Here is a 10,987-nt window from a genome sequence, read left to right as displayed (position 1 = left end):
GGATCAGTGGACGCAGTAGCAGTCTGTTCAAGAGAGCACGCTCGCTCAGTCTGGCTATGCTGCAAAGCGTTCCTCCCCCTCCCACCCCTAAACCTTCAGTTACGTGTTCTCATTCTTCCTCTCCGTGTTGCCTCTTAAAAACCGACACTACCCCACCCCCACTTTTACCTACCTCCCTGTGCCTACATAACATGTCACTGACAGAACAGTGTCTTGTCACACTCCTAGCTGTTGGCCAGCACACACATAGCTCCTCCCACTCCTATCCCCCAGCCCCTCACAACAGACATATCCACCCACATAAAACCTTTCCGGAGTGCATATCGCATATCTTTTGTGATTAAAACTGCAACCATTTTTCGGGCCATCTCTCTAAGCGTGCTGGCTGCGTTGTTGTGTACTCCTGATAATCTGTGGGGCTGCCACTCACTCGAAGTGTTTGCTTTGGTTGAATGACCTAGTTGCTGGTCCAGACATCTGCGTCTTAGTTGTGAGGTGAGGTGGTCGGCTGCACAAGGCAAATAAAGAGGGTCAGAGGGTGTGCAAACTGATATTGGTCCATACCTTATCTCTTTGAAGACAGCTTCAGAACTGAGGTGTCTTTTTTCATTGTGAATGAACTGTAAAATGGACTGTTCTCGAGCCTTCTGTCAGCCACAGTCTTGCAGTCTATTGTTTGCTTTAATGTGTCACAGGGTGATGGCGCACTCATTTCGTGGGTTGGTCAATGTTAAGCAACACCTGTGAATTCGAAGGACACGTCTGTTGTATGTTGCTGCTCTCACCTGTGCGATTAATTTTTGTCTGTGTTCAAATCCATTTCCTATTTTGTATTATTTTGCGCTTCTTTTCTTTTTCCTTTTTTCTTTTTTATTTTTTTTAATAATTACCATACCTAATGTCCAATGTAACATGTGTAAAAAAAACAAACAAAAAACAACAACTGCTGTTCGAAAGGGTGGTTCGTTCTATTCCAAGAGAGAAGGGAGGAGACAGGCGGATATAGACCTTATTCGTCAGGAAACCGGAGGTTTGTGAAAAGTTCAGCCCCTTCACCTTGGGACGTCCGGATAAGGCAACATGGCGACTCTGTCCGCTGAAAATGAAAGTGCGCTTGAATATTTGAAAGTTAAAGAACCGAAAGAGTATTTTAAAAAAAGAACGGACAACTGATCAGTAGCGCGAAAGTTGAACTTGTTAGTCGTGCAAAGATTTTCAATTGCCGCGGAACCAGAAACAAGAAGGCGAAGTCAAGCCAGTTTCTGCTGTCACGGAGACATTTCTCAGTGCTGTCGCAGCAACATAAACCTCCACCAGATTTTTAACAACTGAACTGAAGAAAAAAAGTATCGCTTCTGTGTGTGACCCATTCATTCAAACCATGGTTCATTTTACCATTTCATATTGTTACTACATAGTATGAGTGAGTGTGTGTGTGTGTGTGTATGGGGAACGACTTGAAAAGACAGGCCGCCACACGGGAAACAGTCCTGTATTTGCATAAGTTGTGCCTGTCGCACGTGACCATGCCGTGCCGGATAGCCAGTTACATTACGGCAAGTGACAAAGGCACGGGGGGGGGGGGGGGGGGGGGGGGGCGGTGGAGGTGAGGAGAGCAGGGATTTGGGACAGTGTCGGCGCGACTCAAAGGCTAGACTTTGGACTGGCTGGAGCAGGGAGGGAGATAAGAAAGGGGTAGGGGGATGAAGGGATGGGAGGGAAGGGGAAAGGGGTGGGGGGTGTAGGTGACACTGCTGGCACACTATAACACATGGAAAACATGCCCCTGGAGATTGTAAAGTAAAAGTATCTTCCATGTGAGCTGTAACGTTTTCATGGTTTTGCAGAATTTTGACAGTACTTCAACTGATACACATTTGCCACGTTTCGGGGACATCTCCAACCTGTTTCATAATGTTATGTTATTCCATAGCTTTAGCACGATATCGATCTTGATTGATTTGCAACGGTGATTTTTTGTTGTTTTGTTGTTGTTGTTTGTTTCAAAAAAGGTTCTTTTCTTTGAAATAAAATGTAGATTAATACACTGTAAGATTCATTGGTGGTACAGCTGAGTGGCATTTTATTATTTTCCCTTGAACATTGTTTTCTGTTTGAGTATGATGGACTTGACACTCAAGGGATTTTATGAAAATCATCTTATATTCTCTCACTCCTTCCTTTAGATATGGAACCTCAAAACGTGCACATGTACCCGCATATTTTCAAATAAACAAACATATATAACAACAATCAACACCATTATCACGAAATACAAAAAATCACCATACCACCCAATGGTCTATAAGTAATTCGCAGTAAGCAGAAATAACAAATAAAAAAATCTACATGGAAGTTACATGTTACACACGTAGTCATTACTCAGTTAATTATGCACATTCGGCTCTCACAACCCAACTTCAGTGTTCGCATATGTACATACGCAAGTGCATAGGTTAAATTTACATGGGCATAAACTGACGTGTATATCTTCATCGCGAGCGTGTGTACACACACACACACACACACACACACACAAAGCTGTCAATAACACTCTCTCACACATCGTCTACACACTGTTTTCCCAAGATCCCATTCCCACGAGAAAAACAAAACAAAAGTACCTTCCTTATTTAAAATTCCAGTCTAAAGCGAAGCATAAAGGGGACCACCATGCGCCCAATGCCACCAGACAAAAACTCACTACAGACTGAAGGAGGCATGAGGGAACAACCGTGCATCCGCAGCAACCAGTTCCAGCAGCAGCACAACCCCAGCAGCAGCAACCAGTTCCAGCAGCAGCACAACCCCAGCAGCAGCAGCCAGTCATGGTGCCCATGCAGCTGACAGCAGCGCCACAGCCCTATCCTGTGGTCACTCCCGCGGCCTATAGCAGAACCACTGTTCGCCGCATCAGGTTCCGTCACAGGCACTTCAGGGCGGGGTTTGGGTCACTGGTGGTGGCCATGATCTTGTTCACTGTGGGCTTCTCCGCTCCCAGGTGGGCCATCGCCATGAACGACTTTGGGCTGTGGGAGTCGTGCATCGGCAGAAGGTCTTGTCAAGACAACGTTGAAGACGTACTTGGTCAGTACTTTTGTCCTCCTCTCTATCTCCCGTCTCTGTCTCTGTCTATCTGTCTGTCTCTCTCTCTCCGTTTCTCTCTCTCTCTCTCTCACTCTGTCTCTCCCCCTCCTCTCTCTCTCTTTGTCTGTCTCTCACTTTCTCACTCTCTCTCTCCCCCCCCCTCTCTCTCTCTCTCTCTCTCTCTCTCTCTCTCTCTCTTTCTCCTTCCTTCCTCCCCTCCCAATCATCCCTACCCCCTACCCACACCTTGCTTCTCTTCAAAGTCTGTATGTGTCTCTGTCACATTGTCCTCAATGTCTGGTACGGTAAAGGGACGCCGCGATCGTATTCCTCTGTTTGGTTTGTTTGTTTGTTGTTGCTGTTGATGTTGTTGTTATGGTTGTTGTATGTGAATAATAACCAGGTTTTTTTTTTATGAAAGTCATAAATGAACTAGAAAAAAATAACTACCCCTCTTAACATGTTTTAAACGATGAAAGTGTTTTATCCGTTATTGACCCTTGCACTGTTGAATCTGCTTTTCGGTTGCCCGTAAAAAAGGCAGTAGGGCCTGATGGGATCAGTGGACGGCTCCTGAAGACATGTGCCTCAGAGCTGTGTGGTGTGTTTGGTAGCCTGTTAAAGTGGTCTCTGAAGAATTGCCATGTGCCTGCTTTGTGGAAATATTCAGTGATCAGCCCAGTACCAAAGGACAAAAACCCTGTAATATTAAATGGTTGCTGCCCCATGGCCCTGACTCCATGAAATGTTCAGAACGTATCATCTTGAAATAGATTCTAGCACACACAACATCCTACTATGATCAATACGTTTGCATATAGATCAGATAGAAGCACTCTGATGTCACACTTATACTCTTGCACCATACATACACTTATCTGGAGACACCAAATTCGTTTGTTCGCATTTTATTTATTGACTTTTCATCGGCATTTAACACTCTTCAGCCATATCTCATGGCACGTAAGCTTCTTTCATTCAAAATCAGTACAAACCTCATTTTATGGGTAAACAGTTTTCTTGTTCAGAGAACTCAGTCCGTTTTGGACAAGCTCTAGCTTCTGTGAAGAGAACATCCACTGGTGCTCCTCAAAGTACAGTTCTGTCATATGTTCTTTTCGCACTATATACAAATGACTGCACACGCTGAGACACAGCTTTATTTCAGTATTCTGATGACTCAGCCCTAGACGATCTGTCAAATTCTGATGTGTTTAGTTCGAGCAAATTCAAAAACTTTCCTGCTGACGTAAAGAGAACTATGCAGATCTTAATGTTCAAAAAACTAAGAAATGATAATTGACTTCAGAAAAATGCCTTTCCAGTCCCTGACCTCTTCATAAATGATAAAAAAAAGGTTGAAAGAATACATGAATACAAATACCCGGGAACTGTTCTTGATCATAAGCTGAATTTTACTCCTAACACAATTTTTATTCACAAAAAGTGCCAATCTCGCATGGTTATATTGTCTGCAGAAACTCAAAAACATCAGAGTCAATTCGCAGTACTTCAAGGATTTTATAGTTGCTTTATTGAATCTATGTTACCTTTCACTTTTAAAAACTGGTATGGTGGTCTCGTTGTGAAGAATAGGAATATGCTGAACAAGATTGTGAATGTGTGTATTAAGGTCGTGGGCGTGAGACAGGACAGCTTGAGCGAACTGAACAATGTCAGAGTACGACAGAAAGCTACACGCATTTCAAGCGACAGCAGCCATACGCTGGCAAATTATGACCAACTCTTACCTTCAGGCAAACGTTTCTGTGTCCCAAAATTTAAAACAAACAGAACAAAATGCAGCTTTCTTCCAACATCAATCCAGCTATTAAACAACAATAACTGATAATCAAATATGTGACTAAAATGTATGCCAGAGTGTATTTTCGTGGAATATGACACTTCAACTCATAATACTGTTGAATATTGTTATTATATGTCTAAATCTACTTTTAGTATGCTATTCTATGCCTATCCTTTATCTGCGATGTTTATCGTACGTGCATGGCTGTGATGATGGCTGTATGATTTACTCCAAGTTACTTTTTCAAGGGATTCTCTGGTTGCTGTTGTTGTCTACTGTGATTAATGATTGTACGCATGGGCTGCCCTATGTTGACATCTGTTTGCCAGAAATACTCCATTTTTTAATGAGAAAACGATGTTGGTATTGAAGTTGACTGTGGTTCAAACAACACGCCCTGACCGAAAAAGATAGGCCATGTTTTTTGTGGATGGGTCAGTGCCATTGCCACAAGAAACAATGACGGAGGGCAAAATTCATGCTCCCTGGAATAAACTTCGTATTTTGTGATCCTGGATACACATAATTGGTGGCAAAACCTCTATTCTATATCACTTCTGTTAAGTTTTGCTGCTGTTTCGATTCCGAAAATTTTTGCCTCTGAATCTTCTGTCTGCGGGGTGTCAAACTACAGGTTGAGGATCTTCCAAGAAGCTGTTCTGAGGGTTACTACATTGGTATTTTTGCCTCATCTTAATATCAAAATATCTGCCTCAAAGTGTTCAGGAAGTTTGTTCTTTTATACGTGCTTTATAGTGTATGCATCAACTCTATCCCCGCAAAACTCCTGCGTTTTTTGGATACAAGATCAGACAACGTGGCTTGTTCATCATTACTTACCTCCAAATGTTGACATATTTTGAAGAGAGTGTGCGACTTGGCCTCTTAAGGATCCTCAAAGGACGGGGTCGGTTTGGGATTTTTGCGTCGGTAAATCAAACAGGAATGTTCCTGTGTTTTGAGGCTGGCACTGTGGGCATCATGGTACACAGCATCCCATGCAAAAAGGTCCTCCCTACTTGCTTACCAAATTCTGTCAGATAATGTTTTTGCCCTGTTGTCATCTCGATCTTTGGAGACACCTACAATAGCTACCTGAAATCCTTCTTGTTTGATTTTTACTGGGAAGGCTTTATGTATTTTTCTCCGATTATGGACATTAGCAAGGATACCACAAACAGACAGTGGATTCTTGGATCATAGGCAGGCTGATCGTCTGGATGGCTATCTGTACAGGCGTTTTGTTTCGTCTCTGGGTATGTCATAATTGTTTTCGTATTTGTAAAGACAAGCCAGCCTTTTGTACGTAATCTCTGTCCTGCAGGCTTTAAAATGTCACCATACTGTGTGCTGTACCGATTGACAGTCTTAGATCCAGTCTCACCTAATCTGGCTGACTATTATACTGGAATTCATAGCACATGACGTACTTTGCTGCTCCTTCACCTGTAATACACAGAGTATAGAACATCTTATTGCCCTTTTACTTGTTCAGTGATATTGACCTTATGTGTTCTCATAGTTATCATTAACACACACACACACACACACACACACACACACACACACACACACACACACACACACACACATACACACATACATGCATGCATCCATCAGCCAGAATAATAATCAGTTTTAAAAGTTTGCAAGGAAAAATAATCAGCTTTTATCACATTTCCATATCCAAGCTGATAAAGAAAATAAACCGAGAACTCCAACAACAAACGTTATAAATAAAACATGGTTAAAGCATTCCTACTAACAATTTAACAATTTCGTCATAATTACCTTTTCGAGATATCGAAATATAATTACATAAAATTAATGTGTTACATGGCGAGCTGTGTCATATTTCGTTTGTGTAAAAGAATGAAAACATTCAAGAAAGCACGTTACTCTTACCAGTTTTCTTCTTGGCCGACCATAGTTTTTTATAGGGTCGATTACGAGCGAGTGTGCGCCTCTCGGTATATCGCGGCAAGCGCATTGCCAAGATAAGAAACACGTTTTTCTGGGTATCGGCACTGACCTATAAACACGATCTCGATGGGTAGCGGACGCCGCCGTTCACACGCCGTGTCAGCACCTCATTATCTCGACTGCGGCTGGCGCGCTTGCCGCGAGTTGTATGGCGTACCAGAGCGGTCAGTATTTTAGCAAATCACAGCGTTCGAAAACTTAATTTGTTAATTATGACCACATACCAACTTTTGTGCGTCCTAGGGTATTTTTCTTGTTATAGGTGACTTTATTCTAACTTTTGAGAAAAAAAAAAAATATATATATATATATATATATTGCAGCGATTTCCATTGAAAAATTAGTTTCGGTAGACTATGACATCTCCAGAGAGAAAATGTATTGGAGAGAGAGAAAGAGGGAGAGAGGGAGGTGCGCCCAAGATACAAACTGCCGTAAACTGTTTCCAACTTTGTTTAGTTTTACTGGTCCACCATTTAGTCAATACCCATGTTAATGGTTTCTACACAAATGGTACAGATCTACTGGCGTATCAGGCAGGGGTACGAGCCATGTCTTAGAAGGTTTCTGCTTTTCTCCAGCTTGTAAAAAAAATACAGAACTGGAACACACATTTAGATGACAGATCAGTCTTTCTGTCTTCGTGATCAAGCCCAAAGTGGCGGGTATACTTCACCCAGATGCCAGGCAGTAATCTAAGGACAGATGCAGAGGGGCATCAGTCACAATATATATATATATATATATATATATATATATATAATATATATATATATATATCAGATAGATATGTATGTGTATAAGTATGTATGTATTATATATATATATATGTGTGTGTGTGTGTGTGTGTGGGTGGATGTGTACAGTCTGGATGGACGCGGTACGCATCGTGGAGGTGCTGGCCTTGGTGTGCTTCATCCTCAGTGTGGCTGTGGAGCTGTATCAGGACGTGTTCAATTCCCCCCAACCTAAAGACAACAAGGCTGTGGAGATCCTGGGTGTGGTTGCAGGTAATTGCCGTAAGCGTGTTGTACAGTCATTCCACATTTCTTTCATAGTGCTTATTGATTGGAAAGACTATTTGACTATCACAACATGCTACCCTGGCAAAACTTCTTTAGAAACAGATGGGAAATGGAAAATACATGCAGAGATGCTATATTCAAAAAATGTGATGCGAGTTACTCATCGGAAAATCAATAACACTCTTCGTACATGCTCGAAGAAAATGTAATGCTTTAAACTTTGAGTGAAAAGCTTAAATCGGTGACTAGTTTTTATTGTACTTTTTTTTTTACCCTTGACTTGAAGTAGTTGCTTACGACGGCCTTAGTGGTCGGCGAGGCTTTAAGCACCATAATTTGATTTGATCTGATCTGGATTTGATCCTATTCATCCTCACCCTCATTCATCATCAGTGAACAAAGAAAAAATGTCCCAAACTCCGTGGCCTATTCTTGCCATGCTCTCATGTTGACTTCAATATTGGCCCTCCTCCAGTTCCATCGTTGGAGTTTTCAGTTTCGGCAGATTCACGGGGGACTGTCGTTGGAAGGACGTAGTGGTGGTCTTCACTCTGGGTGGAAGCTCAGTCTGGTTCCGCGACTGAGCGATTATTATCGTCAGGAGGGGGGTTTGGTAGGCAGTGTCTTCAGTATGGTAAATCAGAACAGGCACTACTGAACACCACCTGTGTGAAAAGGACTCAGAATGAGCGGTGTAGGAGTAATACCACTGAAGCAATACAAAAAGAAAGAACAAAATGATAAACAAAAGAATAAAAAAACACAAAATGGTGCGTAGGGATTACTTTAACATTTTAAGGTGTTTTTTGTCTTAGTCCTACTTTCCTTTTGCTCTTTGTTGTTTTGTTTTTGATTGACTGAATTACCTGGTAGGCTTTGTTACCTTATGTGCTGGTTGATTCATTGATTTTAAAGTTGATTGACCGTCTAAATGACTGATGTGCAGGTGTGTTTGGTCTCATCGGGGTGGCGATTTTCGGAGCAAAGATAAACAAAAAGACTACGATTCAGTACGACGACTATGGCTATATTTCCTACGTGACAGTACGTCTGGGTTGGGCCTTCGGGTTGGCGGCGGCAGGCAGCATCCTGGGCCTCCTGGGTGCCGTCCTGATGGGCGCCAGCCGCGTGCAGCACGCGCAGCAAACCCAGCAGGCTTTGGCCAACCTCGGGGTCACCACTGGTACCGCCCCTCCCTCCATCCCCATGCAGCCCATCATGACGTCAGCCACCTACGCCCCACCACCAGCTGCCGGTTACCCTTACCCCACTCCTGCTTACCCTTACCCTGTACCCGTTGCCTCACCCGTGGCTCCGGGGTCTGCACCATTGGCAGCTACCCCAGGAGTGCCTGCGTCACAAGTTCCTGTGAGCTTCGTCCTGGTGCAGGGCCAGATGGTGCCGGTGTACCGGGAGCTGTCCCCCACCGTGACCGGCAGCACGGCAGGCACTGGGCAGACCCCGGGCCCTGAGACCTCCCTGGATGGCCAGCCCAGCGACCACAAGTTCTGAACTCTTCTGGTCGAGGGACGGACGTCGGGGCTTCTCCCGTCAGGATGTTCTGTGAACGGTTTAGAGTTAGATATAATAAATGATAGTAATAGTTTATTCCTCTTTTTTTCCGACGTGCTTGGTGACGGGAAGCAGCATTGGCTTCTGGTTGTTTCTCTCAAAGGATCAAAACTGTTAAATGGTAAATGTCCGTGCTTCTCCTGGACACTCGTCGGCAAAAGGTTAACCTTTTCTACAGCTGTAGTTTCTGTATTTCTGTAATGTATATCTCATTGATTGTTCCTTCATTCCTGCTTCATTCATATAGTAACGGCTGCAATAACACCTATATACATTAAAATCTTCTTTGTCAGACAGCATTGTCCTGTTATTGTTCCCATTTCCTCAAATACTGAATTCAGTTCATTAAAAAAAAAAAATTCCTTTCGTTATTTTCTTCTAGGTTTCTTTGTTTTCGGCGTGTACAGCGTTCAATCCTCTGTACTAGTATCATATCATTTCTCCCTTCCTTTTCAATTACCGTGATGTTTTCAAAATGTCACCTTTTCTATGCCTTGACTTTTTATAAATTCTAATTCAGCTTTATATATTTTCGTGCATGAAGTGAGTTTACTTTCGTTATTTCTGTGGAGAAGTGCTGCGGAACATACGAAAGGTCGAAGCCAAAACTGTGTGACTGTGACTGAATTAAATGATCAGTAATTATGATATAGTCTACAGCTCTGTCTCAGAGGGTGGTCAGTCATTTTCCTGACTACCAGAGGGCTGTGACTGTTGTGCCGAATGACTTATTGACTAATTATCAAAGTGAATACTGTAGTCAGAGCACTTGTTACTCGGTGTAGTGTTTGGTATTATTTTTCCTTTTCTTTTTTTTTTTTTTAATACGGGGAGTTGTTGTTTTTGTTTTACCAACAATAGCTGAAGAAATGTTGTTGGTTCTTCATTTAACTCGGCGTAGTTTACCCTTTCTTAAGGGGAAGGCGGGGGGGGGGGGGGGGGATTTTACCAAAATAGCTGAAAAAACGTCTTTGGTTCTGTTGGGGGGAAATTTTTGTGTGAATATAATAATAATAATAATAATGGTATTTGTATAGCGCTAAATCTTGTGCATAAACAAATCAAAGCGCTTTCGCACCAGTCATTCTCACGCAAGCATAACTCTAAAACTGAAAAAAACTAAAAAGACAAGGAAGAGGCAGGGAAGGGAGGCTACTTTGGGAAGAGGTGGGTTTTAAGGCCAGACTTAAAAGAGCTGAGTGTGGAGACTTGACGAAGCGAAAGAGGAAGTTCTTCCAATTGAAGGTCCAGAGCGAGAAAAAAAAACGGGGGCCAACGTGAGAGTTTGAACTAGGTTATGTAAGTGGGGTGGTCCGAAGCTGATCGAGTGAGCGAGATGGAGTTTTTAGAGGTGAAGGGAGGCCAGAGAAGGGAAAGGGGTGATTGTGAATACATTTGAGCTGAGTGCGGGTCTTTGTCTTTATCGGTGTGAGCAGGGCCAGTGGGGTGTGCAAAAGAGGGGTGGGTGCTCAGACTTTTTTTCTGAGGCGAGTCGGGCAGCAGAATTTTTGTA

At 42.9% G+C, this 10,987-nt stretch overlaps 1 protein-coding gene across 1 annotated transcript; it reads left to right on the top strand.

The window, feature by feature from the left end:
- Window positions 1-2,745: 2,745 nt before the first annotated feature.
- On the top strand, window positions 2,746-10,418 carry LOC143292751 (uncharacterized). The gene is made up of 3 exons (XM_076603294.1): window positions 2,746-3,087; window positions 7,744-7,887; window positions 8,849-10,418. The coding sequence occupies exons 1-3, from the start codon at window positions 2,829-2,831 to the stop codon at window positions 9,412-9,414; spliced, it is 969 nt and encodes a 322-aa protein (XP_076459409.1). The 5' UTR covers window positions 2,746-2,828; the 3' UTR covers window positions 9,415-10,418.
- Window positions 10,419-10,987: the final 569 nt, after the last annotated feature.

Source organism: Babylonia areolata, chromosome 18 (assembly GCF_041734735.1).
Source record: "Babylonia areolata isolate BAREFJ2019XMU chromosome 18, ASM4173473v1, whole genome shotgun sequence".
In the NCBI taxonomy this organism is placed as follows: Eukaryota; Metazoa; Mollusca; class Gastropoda; order Neogastropoda; family Buccinidae; genus Babylonia; species Babylonia areolata.
This window is presented reverse-complemented; position numbering and strand designations above follow the sequence as displayed.